The 24838-nt window shown below is 36.2% G+C and overlaps 1 protein-coding gene across 2 annotated transcripts; it reads right to left on the minus strand.

The window, feature by feature from the left end:
- Positions 1–8588: 8588 nt before the first annotated feature.
- LOC127731238 (spidroin-1-like) lies at positions 8589–14799 on the minus strand. Of its 2 annotated transcripts, XM_052240244.1 has the most exons (5): positions 14740–14799; positions 14199–14276; positions 12943–13068; positions 10374–10760; positions 8589–10307 (listed from the first exon to the last, which is right to left on the minus strand). In XM_052240244.1, the coding sequence occupies exons 2-5, from the start codon at positions 14251–14253 to the stop codon at positions 8749–8751; spliced, it is 2127 nt and encodes a 708-aa protein (XP_052096204.1). In that variant the 5' UTR covers positions 14254–14276; positions 14740–14799; the 3' UTR covers positions 8589–8748. The 2 variants fall into 2 exon arrangements, with proteins under 2 accessions (XP_052096204.1, XP_052096203.1); XM_052240243.1 differs by having other exon boundaries at positions 8589–10760.
- Between the last annotated feature and the right edge of the window lie 10039 nt (positions 14800–24838).

Raw genomic sequence — 24838 nt, forward strand, 5'->3', positions numbered from 1 at the left:
CAAATACTTTGTTTTTCTTGTTATTTAATACAAGTAATATTAAATTGTATATTAACTTTGTTTGTCCTCCTTTTATCATGTTCTTTGAACCAAGAAAAAAAACTTGCACCTACACTTTAAGGGATCCTTGGGAGGACTGTTACAAATACAATTGCATTCTTTCTTCCAGGGCATACCAAATGACTTGCGCTCTCTCTGTCAGTGACCAACTTGCAGAATCTTCTTATTATTTTATTTAATGAGAACTTTATTCTAATGCTGAAAATATATGTAAGGTTAGCCACTGGATTCCTATTAAAATCAGGAAACAGTAGAGTATCATGGTAATTCTCATATTGAAAAACTATGTTCATATAGAGAATAATTATGTGCATATATAGAAAAAGTATGCGTATATATAGAAAAAGTGTATGCATACAAGGATTTGTATAGTGATACTATACACTATACAAATCCTTGATGCATATAAAGAAAACTATGTGAATATTGCAAAAAGTATGTGCATATAAAGTAAACTATTTGAATAGATAGGGAAAGCATGTGCATATTTTGAAAAAGTATGTGCATATATAGAAAAAGTCTGTGCATATATTGAAGAGTAGGTGCATATATAAACATATGTTCACATCAGGCAGCTACGGCGATTTATACTTATATGATGTGTAAACATACTTATATGATGTGCAGATATACTTATATGATGTGCAAATGTACCTATATGATGTGCAAAGATCCTTATATGATGTGCAAATATCCTTAAATGATGTGCAAAGATCCTTATATGATGTGCAAATATCCTTAAATGAAGTGGTTGTGTCATTATATTATGTGCTTGTAACATTATATGATGGGGTTCGGTTTACTTCACTATATGATGTCAAAACGTCCTTACATATGATGTGCTTTCGTCGTTGTTATGATCAATGAACATGGTTACGATTAGAACGATTACTGTCTACGTCATAACTGATTCCGATCTGCATCTCAGCAATTACTGTAAACCAGGCTCAAATCTGTAGCTATCGTTTGGAAAATGTTCGAGATTTAAAACAAAATAAACATTGGCACGTTGGTACCTCGTTTTAAAGATGAAAAATTCACATCTTACATAATTATTGGAAGATTGTCAAAATATGAATTGCAAAGTTTAGGTTTAATCAATGGGTCTACAACAATGAACATACGGTTAAAGTTATTAAATTATGGGTCCTCGACTGTGTATTGAGCACCTGAAGTTCAAATATTTGATTTAACAGAGGATATTCTGCATTTTGTTTTTAAATGCCAGTTTACTGTTTCTGATCTAGCAGCTCCAGCCTCGTATCAGTTTCTTAAAGTGCATTTTATAGAAATAAATGAGACAGTGCAATTTAGCAAAAATCAACGTTTGAAACATTTTGGAGGAAGACTTTTTTTTTATTTTTAAAAGTATTTGATTGATTAATTGGTTGATTGATTGGTGTTTAAAGCCACTTTCAACACTATCGTGCTATTTCGTGGCGGTTAGTTTATATTTGTAGAGGAAGCCATAGTGCCCGGAGAGAACCACCGACCTTCGGTAGGAAAACTAACAATTCTAGTCAATTAAGATTGGAGTCGAGCTTACCTGCCACGTGCGCGATTCGAACTTACAACCAAAGTGTTGACAGGCTAGTTAAACAGTAGTTCGACTACTTAGACCACTCGGCCACAGAGGCCCCCGGTATGGATGAAAGAACTTCAGTTCGGTGCATAACATTTGCGCGCAGCTTTTAATTATGTTTTCGTGCATTTATTTTACAGCTTCAACTAGATGATGATGGATGGATACTTAATGTCCAGCGGCAAATTAATATGCATATTCAGGACAAGAACATGTTCATGTAATATGAATATTTACCCTGCTTTGTACTAGATCGACACGCTGAGCCGGATTTTTAACATGCTGGTTCACAAGGTAACCGTCCACAGGAAGACATGTCACCTTACCCGGACACATTATTCTGATTCCGAGCCGACCAGTCTTTGTTCTTACTCCTTAATGCCGTGTGCTTTGTGGGGAAGCTGCAAATACCAATTTTAAAGTCTTTGGTTTGACCCGACCGGGGTTCAAACCCACGACCTCCCGCACTCGAGGAAAACACGCTACCACGAAGCCAAACTAGACAGTAACCCGCAATATTAAAGGTTTCGTGGAAAGCCGCTCATATATACACCTCCAGACTCAAGGAATCGAACTGTAAACATGGCTAAGATACCGACCATTCATTTTGGGGGGGGGGGGGGGGGGGGGCAGGGGCATGTTTTTTTTTTAAATGTTTGATTACAAATTTTTTTGAAAAAGACTTTATTTATTTCAGAAGGGAAGCGAAAAATAGTTTGTTTCCATTGAAAATGAGGGAAAAAATAAAACAATAATAAAATTAAAAAAATAACCTTATTATTGAAAAAAAAGTTTATTTTCTATTAAAGTCGAAAAATGTGTTTGTCATGAGCACAAGGAAATACACATGTTCCCGCCACTGTATCTTTGTGGATCTAAAACTTCAAGTGTTGAAGTTGTTTGCGACTTCTGGGAACTTAATTTTGATATGCCGGTTATAGATTCATTGATATTTACCACAACTTCATTCAATTTTAGCTTCAGATGAAAACTACTCTGCTGGAAGAACATGTTGAAACTTAGGATTTAGCCCTAATAAATTGACACATTTACAAAAAATGAGTGGTCTAAGTAGTCAAACTACTGTAGCCTGTCAACAATTAGGTTATGAGTTCGAATACCGCACAAGAAGGCAGGTAAGCTCGACTCCAATCTTAATTGACTAGAATTCTCAGTTTTCCTACCGAAGGTCGGTGGTTCTCTCAGGGCACTACGGCTTCCTCCGCCAATATAAACTGATCGCCTGGAAATAGCACGATAGTGGTGAAAGTGGCGTAAAACACCAATCAATCAATCAATCATCCATACCGGTATACTTATGCATGAGTAGAAAATTTTATAGCTTTTGTTATGAAGTACGTTTGAAAATGACTTTTTTAATTGGTATAAGAAATAAATTAAGATACAGCGGCAATTCATAAAGAGGGATATACCGGTATAGCTGGAGCTGCTAGATCAGAAGTAAAGAGGGAATACATATACCGGTATAGCTGGAGCTGCTAGATCAGAAATAAAGAGGGAATACATATACCGGTATAGCTGGAGCTGCTAGATCAGAAGTAAAGAGGGAATACATATACCGGTATAGATGGAGCTGCTACATCAGAAATAAAGAGGGAATACATATACCGGTATAGCTGGAGCTGCTAGATCAGAAACATGAAAATTGGCATTCCAAAAAAATGCAGAATTTCCTCTGGTAGATAAAATTTTTGAACTCCAGGTGCTCAATAAACAGTCGAGGACCCATAATTTAATAACTTTGACCGTATGTTCATTATTATAGACCCATCGATTAAACCTAAACTTTTCATTTTATATTTTGACAATTTTCCAACAATATCAGATGTGAATTTTTCATCTTAAAACGAGGTACCAACGTGCCAAGGTTTGTCTCTTTTAAAATCTCAAACATTTTCCAAACGATAGCTACATATTTGAGCCTGGTTTATAGTAATTCCTGAGAAGCAGATCGGAACAGTTATGACGTAGACAGTAATCGTTCTAATCGTAATCATTTTTATTGACCATAACAACGATGAAAGCACATCATATAAGTACGTTTTGACATCATACAATGAAGTAAACCGAACCACATCATATAATGTTACAAGCACATCATATAAAGATGTTTGCAAATAATATAAGGGAAAATGCACATCATATAAGGATATTTGCACATCATATAAATATATTTGCACATCATATCAGTATCTTTGCATATCATATAAGGATCTTTGCACTTCATATAAGTACATTTGCACATTATATAAGTATATCTGCACATCATATAAGGATATTTGCACATCATATAAGTACATTTGCACATCATATAAGTATGTCTGCACATCATATAAGTATATTTGCACATCATATCAGTATATTTGCACATCATGTTAGTATATTTGCACATCATGAAAGGATGTTTGCACATCATGTAAGGATATTTGCACATCATATAAGGATATCTGTACATCATATAAAGGTGTTTGCGCATCATATAATGACAAGTGCACATCATATAAAGGTAAATGCACATCATATAATGAAAATCGGCATAACAAGACAGTTGTGGCGTTCCATAGCAGCGCTTTGATCACTTTCATAAGGCAACAAGAATGTGTCCATAGTACACGGATGCCCCACTCGCACTATCATTTTCTATGTTCAGTGGACCGTGAATCTGGGGTCAAAACTATAATTTGGCATTAAAATTAGAAAGATCATATCAAAGGCAAAATGTGTACTAAGTTTCAAGTTGATTGAAAAACAACTTCATCAAAAACTACCTTGACCAAAAACTTTAACCTGAAGCCGGACAGACGGACGAACGGGCGAACGGAGGACGAACGGACGGACGGACGAACGGACGCACAGACCGAAAAACATAATGCCCCTAGGTGGGGCATAAAAATAAACGCTATTGGGGTTTGAGTTCATTAATGACCAATATATGAAATATTGGGTTTTGAGTTCATGGATGGGAATACAGCTCACTTATCATTCACACACGATCAGCTGTCCAATACAATCAACATATACGATCATCTGTTCAATACAATCAACACATACGATCAGCTGTCCAACACAATCAACACATACGATCAACTGTCCAATACAATCAACACATACGATCACCTGTCAAATACAATGAACACAAACGATCAACTGTCCAATACAATGAACACAAACAATCAGCTGTCCAATACAATGAACACACACGATCAATTGTCCAATACAATCAACACATACGATCAGCTGTCCAATACAATCAACACAAACAATCAACTGTCAAATACAATGAACACAAACAATCAGCTGTCCAATACAATGAACACAAGCGATCAGCTGTCCAATACAATGAACACATACGATCAACTGTTCAATACAATGAACACATACGAACAACTGTCCAATACAATCAACACATACGATCAGCTGTCCAATACGATGAACACAAACAATCAGCTGCCCAATACAATGAACACATACGATCACCTGTCCAATACAATTAACACATACGATCAGCTGTCCAATACAATGAACACAAACGATCAACTATCCAATACAATCAACACATACGATCAACTGTCCAATACAATCAACTCAAACAATCAACTGTCGAATACAATCAACACATACGATCAGCTGTCCAATACGATGAACACTAACAATCAGCTGCCCAATACAATGAACACATACGATCAACTGTCCAATACAATTAACACATACGATCAGCTGTCCAATACAATGAACACAAACGATCAACTATCCAATACAATCAACGCATACGATCAGTTGTCAAAAACAATGAACACAAACGATCAACTGTCCAATACAATGAATACAAACAATCAGCTGTCCAATACAATGAACACAAACGATCAGCTGTCCAATACAATCAACACATACGATCTACTGTCCAATACAATGAACACATACGATCAGCTGTCCAATACAATCAACACATACGATCAGCTGTCCAATACAATGAACACATACGATCAGCTGTCCAATACAATGAAGACAAACGATCAACTGTCCAATACAATCAACACATACGATCAACTGTCCAATACAATCAACTCAAACAATCAACTGTCCAATACAATCAACACATACGATCAGTTGTCCAATACAATCAACACAAACAATCAGCTGTCCAATACAATCAACACATACGATCAGTTGTCCAATACAATCAACACAAACAATCAACTGTCCAATACAATCAACACATACGATCAGCTGTCCAATACAATGAACATAAACGATCAGCTGTCCAATACAATGAACACATACGATCAACTGTTCAATACAATTAACACATACGATCAGCTGTCCAATACAATGAACACAAACGATCAGATCAAGTGTATTTTACAGAAACCAAATAATGAAAAAGTATCATGAATTAGTTAATTTAACACCAAAACACAACGTCTGCTCAAGTTGAAATATCTAAGCGAAGTCCATGTGCTCTTTTTGGCATAATAATTACCCTAACGGATTTCTTGAATAATAACTTTAAAAACTTTAAGTTTCAAACTCACTGCTTACAACAAATACCAATCAACTATATATTGGGTCAATTTGTAAATAAAAATGTCTTCCTTGTTATCGAAATTTAATCTTAATTTTCTTAGCAGTATTTCGGTTGGGAACAAAACTAAACGACAAAAGAGATGATTTCAACTTCCCAATTGTGAACCCCTCATTTCTACGTAACAACATTCTAGAAGCCTGATATGGAGTATATATCTTACAGTTGATACAATATTCCACATTGCATTTCCTATCATGATTTTCTTAATAGACGGAATCTGCTTATGATGCTTATGAGGAAGCTATTGAACCAAGGGTTCCCAGTGGTAAAGTTGAAGTCATCTTTTCAAAAGTTAAACGGACGTTATCACGACTTGGTTGACCGTTGTGGAATATTTGTGTCCACAGACGACCACGGATATGTTCCAAAAGTTGTTTTCACAATCCCGTCCTGTATTCCTCGATTGTGACATCACCAAATGAGACTTATCACCAAAATTTTACTTATGCCGTTAGCAACATGAATTTTGCTATTAGTGGAGCAGGATCTGCCTACTCTTCCGGAACACCTGAAATAATCCCCAGTTTTTGATGGAGTTCAGGTTGCTCAGTTTATAGTTTTATATGTAGTGTTTTGTGGACTATTATAATTGTTACACTTCTATGAACATTTATGGTCCAACTTTCTGTCGATACCTATACTTTGGCATTGCAGAAGATCATGTTTTCTCTGATTGTTAATGACGTCTTTACACAAAATTCATTGAATGTTGGATATATACTGATAGATATTCTAGTCTACAATACATGATTTATTCTATTCGTGGTTACTGGCTTTGAACTAGCTTTCAGTAACTGCGAGTGGTCAGATCTGTACTATGTCTTTAGTGTTTTTGTTAGTTGTTTTTGTGCTTTGTATCGATTTGATCAGTTAATCCCTTTTCAACTTATCTTTATAGTTTGTTCTTATGTTGTGTTGTTACACCACTGTCCCAGGTCAGGGGTAGGGCCGCCACATCCTGTATGTACCTGTCCCAAGTCAGGGGTAGTTAACCCCGCCACATCCTGTATGTGCCTGTCCCAAGTCAGGGGTAGTTAACCCCGCCACATCATGTATGTGCCTGTCCCAAGTCGGGGGTAGTTAACCCCGCCACATCCTGTATGTGCCTATCCCAAGTCAGGGGTAGTTAACCCCGCCACATCATGTATGTGCCTGTCCAAAGCCAGGGGTAGTTAACCCCGCCACATCATGCATGTGCCTGTCCCAAGTCAGGGGTAGTTAACCCCGCCACATCCTGTATGTGCCTATCCCAAGTCAGGGGTAGTTAACCCCGCCACATCCTGTATGTGCCTGTCCCAAGCCAGGGGTAGTTAACCCCGCCACATCCTATATGTGCCTATCCCAAGTCAGGAACATGTTATTCAGTAGTAGTCGTCTGTTGCTGTATTTCATGTTTGTTTTTCGTTTATAGTTTTGTACATAAATTAGGTCGTTATTTTATATCGTTTGAATTGTTTTACATTTGTCATTTCGGGGCCTTTTATAGCTTCCTATACGGTATGGGTTTGCTCATAGGTGAAGGCTGTGCGGCCATTTGGTCTCTGGTGTAGAGTTGTCTCATTGGCAATCATACCACATCTTCTTAATTCTATATTGGTTGTCTTTTCGTCGTCCTTCGTTTTTTGCCATGGTGTTGTCAGTTTTACTTCGACTTACGAGTTTTTAATGTCCCTTTGGTATCTTCCAACTCTTATACAAATGTGGAGATTAAGTACGATTGCAAATTGGCAAGGATTTAAGCAAATAAAGGTCACCATACGACCTTCAACACAACGAAGAAACCCATACCGTCTAGTATAGCTATAAAAGTCCCCAACTTGACCAGATGTATAACAATTCAAACGTGAAAGCTAATTAAGGGATTTCTGATTAAAGACATTACCTAACGATAACCACTGAATAATAGGCTCCTGACCTTGTCGTGTTTAACATGTTTGTGATCACTCAACCTTCGACAGTGTAACAGCACACCATAGGTAAGAATAAACTGCAAAACTCAGTTAGAAATGGCTAACTCAACAGATTGGTATGAAATACACAAAAAAACACTAACATAAAAATCAAAGAGGGGAGATAAAAAAAATTTCTAACGCATATTTGTTGCTAACATTGTTGTGCTAAATTTGAGACGATATATATATAAATTGTGGCGTTGGTCCTGTATAACCTAATGAGGGAAGTTGTCACATATTGTGACGTAGTCGTTCACGTATTGTATTTATTTGACCTTCCAAACGATGACCAGCTGCTATTCCTTCCAAACAATGACTCATCATTTTATAGATCTGTGTCGTGCGCATTGAAACCAGTATTATTTTCATATGAATTTAAAAACAAAGATTTGTAAGAAACACACACGATTTAATAACAACTAGGACAACGCAGCAGCTTAACATATATACATGATAACAATTATCACCAGTGTCTCAACAATAAAAAAGATGATCTCTCAAAATGGATTTAAATGTGCCCAAAATGTCTCAATAAATTTATGATTTGTCTAAGAATCTTTTTTACACTCGTCGTTATCATCGTTTTTGTTACAATCTTTATCATAATCTCCATTGCCTCCGCTTCCACCACTGCCGCCACCACTACCTCCTCCGCCACCACCACCACCTCCGCCTCCGCCTCCTCCGCCACCGCCACCGCCTCCGCCTCCGCCTCCACCTCCTGCTCCTGCACTAGCACTAGCTATTGCTACTGCAGCTGCATTTCGTAAGTCGTCATTGCCAGAAGTCAACATCCAAGCAAGTCCTTGGTTTCCACCAGCCAAAGCTAAGGCGTAAGCAGAAGCAACAGCTTCTGCGTCTGCGCCTGCCATTGCAGCAGCAGCGGCGGCAGCGGCAGCTGACGCTGATCCTCCACCACCTCCAGCAGCTGCAGCGGCGGCAGCTGCTGCTGCTGCTGCGGATCCTCCACCTCCATTATATCCACTCCTTCCTGCAGCGGCAGCCGCAGCGGCAGCAGCAGCTGCTGCGGATCCTCCAGCTCCACGCCATCCCCCACCTCCTGCAGCGGCAGCCGCAGCGGCGGCAGCAGCTGCTGCGGATCCTCCAGCTCCACGCCATCCTCCACCTCCTGCAGCGGCAGCCGCAGCAGCGGCAGCAGCTGCTGCGGATCCGCCAGCTCCACGCCATCCACCACCTCCTGCAGCGGCAGCCGCAGCGGCGGCAGCAGCTGCTGCGGATCCTCCAGCTCCACCCCATCCACCACCTCCTGCAGCGGCAGCCGCAGCGGCGGCAGCGGCTGCCGCACCAGATCCTCCACCATAACCACCAAGGAATTTTCCACCATATCCACCGCCACCTCCAGCTGCAGCAGCGGCTGCAGCAGCTGCTGCAGATGCACTTCCACCACGTCCAGAATATCCACCCTTACGGCTACCTCCAGCTGCAGCTGCAGCGGCTGCCGCTGCAGCTGCAGATCCACTACCACCACGTCCTAACCATCCACCATATCCACCCCCACCTCCAGCTGCAGCCGCAGCAGCTGCTGCTGCTGCTGCAGATGAACCTCCACCACCTCCTAGCCAATTCCACCATCCACCACCTCCACCTCCGCCCAAAGCTGCTGCTGACGCTGCTGCAGCGGCTGCTGCGGCTGCTCCTCCAGCTCCTGATCCTGCTCCAGCTCCAGCACCAGCTCCAGCACCAGCTCCAGCACCTGCGCCTGCTCCTGCACTAGCACTTGCACTAGCACTTGCACTAGCTAATGAACTGACCAATTGTGATCCAAGATTTACTAATACTGAGAGTAGTCCTTTGAGATCGTCATCATCATCATCTCCGTCACTACTGTCATCGCTACTATTACTATCATTGCTGTCACTGTCTCCATTGCTGTCAGTGTCTCCATTGCTGTCAGTGTCTCCATTGCTGTCAGTGTCTCCGTTGCTGTCAGTGTCTCCATTGCTGTCTGAACTGCTACTGTCTGAACTATCTGAACTGTCTGAACTGTCTGAACTATCTGAACTCACATCTCCATCACCTCCTGCTCCGTCACCAGCTCCAGCTCCTGCACCTGCACCTGCACCTGCACCGGCACCGGCACCGGCACCTGCACCTGCAGCAGCTGCAGCGGCAGCCGCTGCAGCTGCAGCTGCACCTGAACCTGAACCTGCACCTGCAGCAGCTGCAGCGGCAGCCGCAGCAGCTGCACTAGCACCAGCTCCGGCACCAGCTCCAGCACCAGCACCAGCACCACTCCATGCCCAATCCCAGCCACCTTCATCACTTGAATCACTGTCGCTACCGCTACCGCCACCGCCACCGCCGCCGCCTCCACCACCACCACCGCCGCCGCCGCCGCCACCACCGCCGCCGCCACCACCGCCACCGCCGCCGCCGCCACCTAGACCCCAGTAGCCTCCAGCACCACCGGCGGCTGCAGCAGCACTAGCACTAGCACTAGCACCAGCACCCCCTAGCAACCATCCTAGTCCGTATTCGTCTCCTCCGAATAAATAATCGAAATAATCTTCCCAGTAATCTCCTGATTTATCGCCACCAGCTGTAATATAAAGTTTAAAAATGAAATCATCTGCATTATCACCACCATAAAAAGTCAAAGGTATCATAGCTGGCTGATAGAACAGTAAAGTAAAAAAATATTATTGCACCTGGAATTAAAAAACGAAAGACAAATAAACAGGTACCAGTTATCAAACATTAAATATTTCATTTATCATTGGTATTCCTTATGACCTTGAAATATAGTAATGAAAGAAACGTAATTTTTCAATTAACAGAATAAAACAACTAACTGTAAAATTTGAAAATAAGGAGATGTGGTATAATTGTCAATGAGACAACTATCCACCAGAGATCAAAGGACGAGGATGTACACTATATCTATATTGCATTATACGGTCTTCAACAATGAGCAAAATCCATTCCATTATAGGGGCATGACAAAGTGTGAAACAATTTAAAAGAGAAAATCAACGGCCTGGTTAATGCTAAAAATAACAAGCGAAAAACAAAATGGCGGCCGGCTACCAACGACAACCACTACAAAAAACATGTTAAACATATTTGAGGGCGCTCTACACTCTTATTATCTAAAACAGTGGCTGGACAGCACAACACAAGAACAAACTAAAAAAAATCATTCGGAAAAGGGCATGGTCCATCAGATTGGCTCTAAGCAAAAAAAAAAAAACAAAAAAAAACAACATACAAAATGACAAAATAAAAAAACAAAAAAACACAAGGTACCTATCTAAGAATACTAGCCATTACAACCTATCTAAGAGTACTAGCCATTACAACCTATCTGAGAGTACTAGCCATTACAACCTATCTAAGAGTACTAGCCATTACAACCTATCTAAGAGTACTAGCCATTACAACGTTTTGTGTTCCAATTCATCAAAAATAAACTCAATGTCAGCGCCTATGAAGACAACAGTCAAATATTCACTACAGTGGCAAACCGACAACCCTTTAAAATAAGTTTGCTACTAAAAAGATCAATGAGTCCAAATGGATGGTATTCATATAAAAAAGCTCTACAAAAAGGCCTCCACATGTACGGTTAAACCTCCACACTAATCATCGTGTTTGTGAAAGAATTTAGCAGCGAAATCCCTTGCCCCAGAATTTACCAGTTATATAGTATTTATCACTTACCCCACAATTCATCAATTATACGTACATATAGTTTATCCCTCAAGGTAACCAACAATTTACTTATTTCTCTAGGACATGTAAGTTTTGTATTACTTGAGCTTTCAAAATAAAGTGGGTAAGTAAGGACTATATTCTGCTAGGAGTATTAAAATTAAGGTATGAAGAAATCAAAATTGTGTTCTCAATACTTTCCTTAGATAGCCCAAATATACCAAAACCTTTTGAGGGACACCCACTTAAAACAAATTGCAACTTATATTTAATCGTGTTAGTCTATTTTTAGCAGCTGTGACATTGAACTTTCTGTGTCGACCGTGATGTTGTTTGTTGTTTTTGTGTTGTTTTGGTATTGGCTGTGGTGTTGTTTGTAACAACACCACAGCCAACACTAATGGTGTTGTTTGTTTAAAATATCACAGCCAACACTAAAAACAACAAACAACACCACATCCAACATAAATAAAACAAACAATTACACAGAAGACTAAAGATAAGAGTAACACGAATCCAACCTTGACCTTAAGAAGGTAAGCAATTATGATTAAATGTAACTACCTTTATCACCAACAAAAGATCACCTTTATTTTTGTAATTGGTACAAAGTATGATTAAACGTAACAACCTTTATTGCATTCCCAAATTCACTTATTGCTATAGTAGCGTTTTTGATTTAGTGTTGACTCGATAACGTATTTTGATCACCGGTCTGCAGATGTGAGAAATATGAAGCAAAGACCGTTCTTTGCAGGTATATAAATAAATGAAAAAAAATGCTCACAAATCCAAGTGTGTAGACAACTCCTACAGCAAACAAAACTTTTAACCACAAAACAAGATGCCGACCTATCCCAGCGTACAAAAAATAACTATAACATCAGTAGTGAAACAGATGTAAACAAATCCATATGCTTCTTACAAATTACTTCATGATAGCTTCAGACAAAATTTCCCCCGGAATAATAAATGAATTAAAAAAAAGGATAAAAAATTTCCCTTAAAATATATACGGTTGATATAAGTGTTATATCATAGTGAAAAATGTTGGCTGTATATATACTCACAAGGGTAACAGCAACAACGTCCTCTATTCCATACAAGTCCTACGTTACAGGAAAACGTCTGCCATCCTATTCCTTTTACGAGCGAAAGAAATTGTCCGGGTTTAGGCGCTGGTTTAAACCCACATTCTACAAAGGAATATGACATGTAGTAACAGAAATTTTCATTCAATAAAATCTTACTATTTATTTAATAGACATGAAAAATAGTTCAGATAATAAACTGTTGACACAGATATATGCCCCGGCTTTATGTATATTGATAGTCTAATGCAAATGTTGAAATTAGAATGGGAAATTTTTAAAAATGTAAACACTGCAAAACATTCAAAGTTAATAGACCATGGCTGGAGGGCGGGGCCAAATAATTTCCATGTTGGTGCCGCTGCCGCCAGAAACAGCACGCCTAAGTCTCCTTTTTCGATTTCGTTAAGGCGAGAGAAAAAAAATATTACTTCTAATAGTTTTGTATACAGTTTGTATTGTCGAAAAATAGTGACTTTCCATTTTCCCTAAAAAATGGGTTTCAGAAAGCTTCTTAAAATAACTCTTTCTTAAAACGAAATGAACAGTCACTTGTTCTCCAAATATTCATTAATTATTTAAATATTAGTAAATTTTATCAATCATTTATCCTTATTTCAATAACAGTCTTAATTGAACAATATAGAATTTTGTTAATTTTTTCAACTGTAGAATGCATACTGTTGACTAAATCCTTGTTGTGAATACTTGCAGGTTTACGAAATGAACTTATTCGAAGCTCTTGGACGTTTATTATTCATTGTTTAGAAGAAGAAGAAGAAGAAGAAGAAGAAGAAGAAGAAGAAGAAGAAGAAGAAGAAGAAGAAGAAAAAAAATGTGTTTGTCCGTCCCTTTTCAAGCTTTGCATCTGTAACTTTCCAAACTTGCAGTGTTTAGCATTCCTAACGAAGTTAACCTATCGGATACAACATATGTTTTGTACATTTCATTTTGATTTAACTAATAAGTACATTAATGGGTAATACTGACTGAACTTGGAAAGGATAGACCAGTAAATGTCACCTATGTCAAAACATGAAGATAAAACTTATTATTTATGTCATGATCCACAAAGTGAATACGGGTTGACATACTATGCATTTTATCAGGTAATGTAACTATATATAAAAATAAGTAGATGTGGTATGATGACTAAGTGTTAACCGGATGGGCGTACCTAGCGGGCGTACCCAATGGGCGTACTAAGAAAAAGGTGTAATATCTAAAGTACTCACTAGCGTATGCGCTTGTTACAAGGCCGAGCAGTGCAACTAAAATAAGTTGCCTCATTTTGAATAAACCCAGGTGGTGCTCTGAAATGAAATATAAATAATCTCATACTAGAAATAAAACACAGAAAACAAAATAAGAAAGTACGAACAATTGTTTAAATATGTTAAATCTCAAATTACACTAAGAACTACATAAATACACTAAGAATTAAATATTTTTTCAATCTAAAAATACTCTAGAAATGCATTATAACACGATGATAATGATAATATGAAACAATAGTAACGATAGTCCGCTCAATTAAATGCCATTTTATGGATTAATTTTTCTTGTTATTTATTTATCATGAAAATGGTTCAAGTTGATTTGAATTTGCTTTTTATTTTTCGGCGATTTGAATAATAAATTAAATTCACAGAAATGTAGTACATAGGAACAATTAATCGGAATCGTACAATTAAGGAAATATTTTTAATTATCCATTTAGCTGAAACATTGAAATATACAATAGTTCTATACAATTGAATTTCCTTTAATACTTACTGTAGGAAATTGGAGAGCACACCCGCTGTTTAAGTTTCGGAATGATATGAAAAAACCGAATGCGTGTTTATATATGGGTTCATCAGTATTCAACACGTGTAGTGCCCTCTGTTGGCATGAATTAAGCTCATATTGCATTCTAAATGTAAATAGGCGTTGTACAATGAAATCCTTTGACTGATACCTTGTTTGTTAAGTGTCAGCATTCTGACCGACATGAGCCGTCATCGTGCTCACGATCATTATAAAGTATGTATAAAACACATGCTTTTATGATTATTTACTTCATTTATCTTTTTTAATTACAAACTTAAATTACCAACATGTTTTATAGAGGTTCTATCTGATAATTTTATAACGAACTTAATTCAAATATTATCGTTTAAAGACTTATCATTTCAGCCTGACATTCCAGAGGCTAAGAATAAGCACAATTCCATCACTCACAGTGGGGATGGAGACAATAAAAAACTACAAGTACTATACAGAGTTTAATAGCGACTGCCCTTTAGTGTATTGCGTCCATTTACCTTATCAAATAAGAAAAAGGTCACCATGTTTAAAAAATCAATATTAACTCATAACAAATTAATTGCTATTTCAATTATGTTGGGATTTGGGTTAGTTTAATTTTGTTTTATTAATATTTTGAGTCTAAAGTTTATCTGTAGTACAATATGTTTATTTCTTAACGTAAATACATTAACTAATAACTGTCCTTCTGTAAAGAATTGTGTTTTTATGAAATTATTTTTTTCTATTCATTTCACAAAGTGATCTCCCTCTTTATTGTCATAATTTTGTTTTTAATTCATTGTTTCGATTGCCGCTCCTTTTAAGATAATATAAATGCTTGTCCACTTTTTGGAAATTCTTGATTCACCACTGAACATTATACACATATGTTTCTTTAATCCAGTCCCTCAATTTTCTCTTTTCTTGTTACTTTGTTATCTTCCCCTTCTCTTGTATGCTGTCTTTGCTAAAAGAGAGGCGAGAGATACCACAGGGATAATCAAACTCATAAGTTAAAAACGAACTGACAATTATCATGGCAAAACAAAAACGAACTGACAATTATCATGGCAAAACAAAAACGAACTGACAATATCATGGCAAAACAAAAACGAACTGACAATAGCATGGCAAAACAAAAACGAACTGACAATATCATGGCAAAACAAAAACGAACTGACAATTATCATGGCAAAACAAAAACGAACTGACAATATCATGGCAAAACAAAAACGAACTGACAATAGCATGGCAAAACAAAAACGAACTGACAATATCATGGCAAAACAAAAACGAACTGACAATTATCATGGCAAAACAAAAACGAACTGACAATATCAAGGCAAAACAAAAACGAAAAACGACCAAAAGACAAACAACAGCACATTTTCAAGTTAAATGTTAAAGGTTGTATAAGTGTATGTGTTGAGATAGTGCTTTTGCGTGATTTAAGAAGGGGTATGGTATATGTGCTGATTTATAGTATAAGAAAGAAACATGATTTTTATAGTTTGTTCTTGTGTTGTACTGTTACACCCTTGTCCCAGGTTAGGGGAGGGTTGGCGCGCCTTCAAACTAGTTTAACTCCGCCACATTCTGTATGTGCCTGTCCCAAGTTAGGAGCCTGTAATTCAGTGGTTGTTGTTTGTTGCTGTATGTCATATTTGTTTTTCGTTCATTATTTTGTACATAAATCAGGCTGTTAGTTTTCTCGTTTGAATTGTTTTACATTTGTTATTTCGGGGCCTTTTATAGCTGACTATGCGGTATGGGTTTTACTCATTGTTGTGTCCGTACGGTGACCTATAGTTGTTAATTTCTGTGTCATTTTGGTCTCGTGTGGAGAGTTGTATCATTGGCAATCATACCACACCTTCTTTTTTTTTATATTCGCTCTTTTTCAAACATCATTAATGTGTGTATTACTCATTAGTCTTAGGCCCTTAGAGTAACGTGAGCCTATGTCATTACTTGTCGTCCGTCGAAAACTTTAAACAAAATAGTCTTCTCCGAAAATGCAAAGCCAAATGTTTTGAAAGTTGGCAGTGATGATGTAAAGCTTCAACACTTCAAACGATCCTCATGTTGTTCCCTGTATCTGATAGAAAGCATGGTTCAGTATGATAGTGTACCGTATGGAAAGGAAAGATAAAATGTGGATTGGTTATGTACGGAATGATACGGTTACTGTGTGAACGATAAGATATGGTTTCTCCTTTTAAACTGGCAAGATATGACAGAAATTTTCAAAAAAGACTCCTAATTGGAATTTTGCCAATGTTTGCGTTTTCACTATTATCTTGTAAGTTGAGAGAGAGAGAGATGAAACGTAAATAAACTTGGGAGTCATTACCCTTAAATGACTATTTTCAATTTCTAGCTATTATTTTGAAAATTAAAGTAGACAAAGATTAATGTAAACAGCATTGTGTAAAACAGCAAAACTGATCAGCAAGATTAACCAACTTTTTAAGTCTAAGATGACCAAAATCATTAATCGATTTCCGCCATAGAAGTTATTACCCATTTTTTTATTTTTGACAACTTTCTTGGCAACTAAAATATGAAACGGTAAATAGAAGGAAAACATAAGTTGGTCTTGGTAATCCATAAGGTCCAAAATGAGCGTTTTAGGCTCCACGGAGCCTCTAGTTTAATACTAATAATAATATCTTTATTTAAGGAGAGTAACTCATTTGGATTAAACCAATTTTCAATAAGGCTCTCTACATACAATATCAACTACATGAATAAAACATAATCATATAAACAATAGATGTACATATACAAAAATATAACAACAAGAGGCTCTCAAGAGCCTGAATCGCTCACCTGTCAGTTTTTGCTTAAATCTTTCATCAATAATTATTTTTGCTTTTCAATATATACTAATGAATGGCTTAAAACTTCCATTGAAATGTTCTTTGTATCTGTCATATTTTCTTCAAAATCAGAGAAATGCATTTTACCCCTATGTTTCATTTTAGCCATAGTGGCTATGTTTCTTGACGTACAAGAAAATAAAATACAAAATTTATACTAGATACTCTGAAACTCATTCAGCCCAAGTTTGGCTGAAATCGATTCAGCAGTTTTAAAGGAGAAGATTTTTTGAAGTAAGCAAACTAAATGAACAAATTGTGAAAAATTTATTTTAAAGGGCAATTACTCCTTAAGGGGACAATTGACAATTTTGGTCATCGGAACTTATTTGTAGATCTTACTTTGCTGAACATTTTTACTGTTTACAGTTTATCTTTATCATTAATAATATTCAAGATAATAACCAAAATCTGCAAAACTTCCTTAAAATTACCAATTAAGTGGCAGCAATCCAACAATGGGTTGTTAGATTCATCTGAAAATTTAAGGGATGACAGAGCTTGACCTAATAAACATTTTTATTTCTATCAGATTAGCTCTAAATGCTTTGGTTTTTGAGATATAAGCCAACATTTTGCATTTCACCCCTACGTTCTATTTTTAGCCATGGCAGCCATGTTTTTTTACGAAACAGAAAATAAAACACAAACTTTATTCTAGATACCCTTAAAATCATTCAGCTTAAGTTTGGTTGGAATTGGTTCAGTAGTTGCAGAGAAGAAAATTTTTTAAAGTTAGAAAACATGATAAACAAATTGTGTAAAATTGTCCTTAAAGGGCAATAACTCCTTAAGGGGTCAATTGACAATTTTGATCATATGAACTTATTTGTAGATCTTACCTTGCTGAACATGTTTGCTGTTCACAGTTTATCTTTATCATTAAAAATATTCAAGATAATAACCAAAAACTGCAAAATTTCCTTAAAATTACCAATTTAGTGGCAGCAACCCAACAATGGGTTATCAGTTTCAACTGAAAATTTCAGGGCTGATAGAACTTCACCTAATGAATACTTTAACCCCATGTCAGATTTGCTCTAAATGCTTTGGTTTGTGAGATATAAGCCAAAAACTGCATTTTACCCCTACGTTCTATTTTTAGCCATGGCGGCCATGTTATTTGACGAAACAGTAAATAAAACACAAATTTTATTTTAAATACCCTAAGCATCATTCAGCTTAAGTTTGGTTGGAATTGGTTCAGTAGTTTCAGAGGAGAAGATGTTTGAAATAGTTTACACCAGACGGACAACGATGGACAACGACGGACGCCAAGTGATGGCAAAAGCTCACAGTTCCTTCGGAACGGTGAGCTAAATATAATACACCTATAGTATACATTGAACTCATAAATTTCACACTGTTAAAAATATTATGACTTGTAAGAGTATTTGAATGCAGATACAGTTTTTGATTTTTTTAATTTCACTGGATAGTGAATTTCACACTTTTGGACCACTAAAAGAAAAACTTGATTTGTATAATTCTGTATTTGATTTAGGGATAATAAAATTATCTGATGATGAAAGTCGAGTATTGTATGATTGTTTACAATTTGTAGGCACAATAAGATTTGATAAATATTTTGGTGCCAGTTCATGTTTTTACTTATACATTAATAATGACTTGTGGTAAGGTATTCTCTTGGTAACGGGAATAATTCCAGAATCCTTAAATAATTCAATAGATGGCAACACTTGCGTTTTAATAGTCCGTCTAATTTAATATAAATTAAAACCAATAGACCTTCTTTAACCAATCGTTGAAAGACTTTTCGGATATGAATACAGAAAATGATAATTCCACCAACATTAAAAGCATTTCGAATTATAGATCCTAACTTTCACAAATTTTACATTTTACATCACCCCAGTTTTTGGTGGGCTTCGTGTTGCTCAGTCTTTAGTTTTCTATGTTGTGTTTTGTGTACTATTGTTAGTCTGTTGGATTTTTCTTTTTCAGCTATGGAGTTGTCAGTTTATTTTCGACCTATGAGTTTGAATGTCCCTTTGGTATCTTTCGCCTCTCTTTTATCACGGGATCCCATAGTCAGTTGTATTTTTTATCACGGGATCCCATAGTCATTTGTATATTTAATCACGGAATCCCATAGTCAATTGTATATTTTATCACGGGATCCCATAGTCAATTGTATATTTTATCATGGGATCCCATAGGCATTTGTATATTTTATCACGGGATCCCATAGTCAATTGTATATTTTATCACGGGATCCCATAGTCATTTGTATATTTGATCACGCGTTTTAGTACTAGTCCGTACGACTTTTATGAAATGCAGGTAGGGCAAGCACCTCCTGCTTTTCAGCCTTGCATCGCCCATTTGTGCATTCTAGTAAGTTGTCAAACATTCTATACTCTATAATCTATGAAGATAAAGCCAGAGACGTTTGTTCCGACATTATCATATAGATGGCAAAATTTTGTGATTACTGTTGGTAACTATACTGTGTAGATTTTTTATTGCGTGTATTATTTTTACGACATTTTGTCTAGATAGGCCTTTGTGCCTGCATCATGTCATCAGATTATCTGGAACATGTTTTGTTCTTTGTGAGTTGTTTTTGTTTGAAAGGCTATGTTTCGCAGAAGTCGGGTATTGGTGATTGGTGTTATGTCGGAGAAGTCGGGTGTTGGTGATTGGTGTTATATCGGAGAAGTTGGGTGTTGGTGATTGGTGTTATGTCGGAGAAGTCTGGTGTTGGTGATTGGTGTTATGTCGGAGAAGTCGGGTGTTGGTGATTGGTGTTATGTCGGAGAAGTTGGGTGTTGGTGATTGGTGTTATATCGGAGAAGTCTGGTGTTGGTGATTGGTGTTATGTCGGAGAAGTCTGGTGTTGGTGATTGGTGTTATGTCGGAGAAGTCGGTGTTGGTGATTGGTGTTATGTCCAATATTTTTGATAATTCCAGTTATCCTCTATATTTAAAGTAATTCTTTTGAAATTATCAATTTCCCCCTCTTTAGTAGCAATATACCAACTTCATCTGAATATAGGATATACATTTCCCAACTCATTCGGTATTCAAGAGCTTGCAGCAGCTACTCAGACTTTATAAAACGTCACCAGTGTCTGATCAGAAGGTTGATGAACCAGGGTTATGTCAAAGAACGTCTCGTCCTTTTTCTAAAAAAAAAGTTCATCGGAAGATACCTAGACCTTGTAGATAAATATTCAGTATCAACTTCACAAATAAAACATGATGGTCTTGAAGTATAGATTCTAGGTACTGACGTTGTTTATAATCTGAATTACATGTTATAGTGTTCTTTTATATGTCTTTGTAAATTATTAACCTTTACAGTTAAGTCCATATTTTGTAATATCTTTTTGGCGTGGCTCGATACTTATGCATCCCGCCATTGTGTTGTTGTGCTGTGGTCATTTTTTGTATTCTTGTCTTTCATTTTATCTTATGTGCTTTGTCTGTGCCATTTTGGTTTTCTTTGTTGACATATTTGTTTGTTTTTATAGTGATTAAGATTATAACACAACGTTGACTGCTGTACCCCCCTTTTTTTTTTACATTTTTACCTATTATGTCTGTTTGTTTTGTTCACACATTGTTATCATTATATAATGAAATTTTATGCGACTGTCATACAAGTGAGAGGTTTAGCTAGCTATAAAACCAGGTTTAATCCACCATTTTCTACATAAGGAAATGCCTGTACCAAGTCAGGAATATGAGAGTTGTTTTCCATTTGTTTGATGTGTTTGAGCTTTTGATTTTGCCATTTGATAAGGGACTTTCCGATTTGAATTTTCCTTGGAGTTCGGTATTCTTGTTATTTTACTTTTTTCTTATCTCACAGTGATTATTTTATGCTTAATTTACACGGAAATAACACTTTCTCGTTATATTATGTAGAAGAATCTATACCGGTAGGAAAATAAGAATACATTTTTTAAAACTTTAATAATCATACCCTTTTCAACGATGTACTCATTGAACGCGTGATCTATTCAGACCCGTCATCTTCTTTAGATTTATATAACTTTGTTGATCCCATGTCTTACATGTATGAATAGAATTAAATAAAGTCGATATCTAACAATGGATGCCTTTATTCCTTGAACGTACGTGTGTCCAACCTGCCATTATCACTTAAATCTCTTTAATTCACTTAGTCGATGATTCATATCGCGTACAATTGTTTTTCTCCAATTAAAGTCATCAGAAAATAAAATTGTTACAATGTAATAGACAGTGTTACTGTTAAACAATTAGTATTTTGCTTGTCAAATTTCGTTTGTCTCGATTTGTACCTTTGTAGAATGTGTAATTAGCTAAATGTGTCATTTTTGTAATTATAATTTAACTAGGTAATTAATTAGGACAGTAATTATAGATGTTTTCCTCGTTTTTTATCTTCAAGTTCAGAAATAGCTTTTCAAGTACAACCACAATTAATTATGACTTTTATATTCTATATATCATGCCACAACGTTGGATTTCACGTGTCAGGCCGGACGGATAAGTATTTGCATTCAGAGGAAGGAAGTGTTGAAGGTGGAGAAATAATAGAACTAATATAAGATAATAAATATTTTTTGTAATCTTCTGAAAGAGAGTTAAATGTTTATTCCAATTTTAAAAGGATAGTAAAGTGAATATATCAGGTAGTTTGTTTTCTGTTTTGAATTGTATAACATTTTGTCATGCCGGATCCTTTTGGAGCTATACGGTATGGGTTTTCTTCATTTTTGAAGCCGTTACCTACAGTTACTAGTTATATCCACGCCATTGTTCTCTAGTGGATTGTTGTCTCATTGGAAATCATTCCACATCTTATTTTTACATTTCAGAATCCAGATTAAAAATAAAGGTCACCGTATGTTTGTGATTCAATGTGTCTTTCAAATGAAAATTCTATATAGATTTTAGAAGAAAACATTCTTTGGCGAATAAAACAAAAAACTTCTGCTTTTAATTTGAAAATTATTTAATTTGACATTATTTAGATCAATTGATTGCTTTTAGGAATATTAGTGTGTGTGTTTTACAGACAATCAAAACTTGTAATTAATTGTTTGGTCACTATATACAATGTCAGAACTTGGAAGTAGCAAATAAAAAAAAAAGTGCAAAATCATCCCAGTTTCTTTCCATTTTGCTTCAAAGTGATGTATAGTTTTGTTTCTTAACAGTTATACCAGCTAAATTAAAATCTTTTTTTGTTTGTTTCATGAATACACCAATTATTGTAGTTCATTTCTTACACTGTATATCGTTATGAAAAAGATGGAATGTTTTCGAGGCAATTTTTAAGAAAGTGCTAGATAAAGATGGTATTAATATTTTTTGGCAAATTCAAAAACGGATGTTGATAAATAAAGCAATTAACGAATCTTAGATTACAATTAACCACGTAGTTCAAAACTGCAATTTTTACTGATTTTCTGAAATCTTTATTTATTGATAAAAAAATCTAAGAAGGCAATCCTTAACCAAAACAAAAATTCTTGGAAGTGATACTATTATATATGATCTTTGGAATACAGATTGATGCATTGTGGTTAGACACATCCTTCGATGCAAAACTTGTAAACAACTTGTAAAAGTTGGCATGTTGCCTTTAAAAGCAACATGTAGCGTCGAATAACATTTGTAATTTAAAGAAATATGTAAAATTGTTAAAGGAATGACTGTAATATTTTTTCTGTCTATGAAGAAATAACATCAAAAATGTGGTGCACACTGAATAACCCGCGTAGCGGGTTATTTTAAAGTGTGCACCACATTTTTTATGTTATTTCGAATAGACAGAAAAAATATTACAGTCATTTCTTATAATTTAATTCTAAATTACATTTTAAACCGGAGTAAACCATGAAAAAACGTTGATGACGTCACGGTCACATGACAAAATTATGTCTATGAGCTGATAAACAAAACAACGTCAGCCAATCAGAAGACGCGTTACATCCAAAATTAAATTATTTAAAGATGTTTTATGCATATGATATAAAATCTTTAATTTCAAAATTACAGTCAAATTTTGACAACTTTTGGTATTGACTTGTAGTGAAACAAATTCATGTGAAATTGGCCCTATCCCATTTCTTTATTTCGTTCGAAGAATTTTGTTTAGATGTTAAAATTATTCCGTTTTTAAAAATGATTATATGAAAATTACAGGGGTAAGTGAAAAAAGAGTCCCACCAGTGTTCATAATCACTGACCACCTGGTGAAAAAGTGCAAGTTTACTGATTTAACTTGCCTATTTTGTTCAATTGTTTAATTTTAAGACATGTTTATCATTTACACTCTCCTTCTGGAGGCAATAAAGGATATATATATATATATATAATAGATTGTAGTGTATTTACTGCAATTGTATATGTCGACAATTGTTTGTGTACCAATGTACATTTGTATTTGCACTTGGCCTAAAATATCAAATAACATGTTTTTATGCCCCTGCCGTAGGCGACGGGTGCATTTAGTGTTACCCTTGACCGTCCGTCTTTCCGTCCATCCCATTTTCGTTTCCGCACTCTAACTTAAGTTTGCCTCATGCAAATTTCATAAAACTAATATACAAGGCTAAGAACCACAACACAGACAGTGTTCGAATTTGGGCAGTGAGTCATTTACCGTTCTAGAGTTGTGTCCTTTTTAACTCGGAAAATTGCAAAGATTGATCGGGGGCATTCGTGTCCTTAGGCACATTCTTCTTTTATTTAAGTACCGTAAATACATGTACAAATTCTTCTCAAACCTACTCAACCACCACTTTTTTATACATTTTTCTTCATTTAGTAGTTGTTCGAGGGTCATTTTAGCTCATATAAGACATATGTTTAATGTTTCAGAAGAAAAGTGCTAAAATTAAAAACCGCCTCACATGTTGATAATTAGTTTAAATGAACTTTTATGCAGATATGCAAAAACTTTTTTAAATAAAAAAATGGAATCACCCTATGAAAAAAATATGTCAGAAGATTCCAAAAACGTCTTTTAATGATGATTGATTGTGCTACGCTTGGCTTTATTGTAGTGGTGTCCAGTTCTTACCGGTGATGAAAGCCGGAGTACCGTGGCCAGGGAGAACCACATTCACTTAATCATAGTCAATGCAGATTGGAGTCAAACGCAACTTCCAAGAGCGGGGTCCGAACTCAAAACCTCAGTGTTGATAGGCTATGTATTGCTGTAGATAAACTACTTAGAC

The sequence above is a fragment of the Mytilus californianus genome, unplaced genomic scaffold (genome assembly GCF_021869535.1).
Source record: "Mytilus californianus isolate M0D057914Y unplaced genomic scaffold, xbMytCali1.0.p SCAF_2, whole genome shotgun sequence".
Classification (NCBI taxonomy): domain Eukaryota; kingdom Metazoa; phylum Mollusca; class Bivalvia; order Mytilida; family Mytilidae; genus Mytilus; species Mytilus californianus.

What these genes read in the sequence shown, in the direction of transcription:
- LOC127731238 (XM_052240243.1), bottom strand. Translation starts at nt 14,253, where the DNA reads ATGAGGCAACTTATTTTAGTTGCACTGCTCGGCCTTGTAACAAGCGCA. An exon ending in TGTAACAAGCGCATACGCTA is followed by an intron (nt 13,069 to 14,198) that starts GTGAGTACTTTA and finishes ATTCCTTTGTAG; the next exon opens with AATGTGGGTTTAAACCAGCG. An exon ending in ACGTTGTTGCTGTTACCCTT is followed by an intron (nt 10,761 to 12,942) that starts GTGAGTATATAT and finishes TTTATATTACAG; the next exon opens with CTGGTGGCGATAAATCAGGA.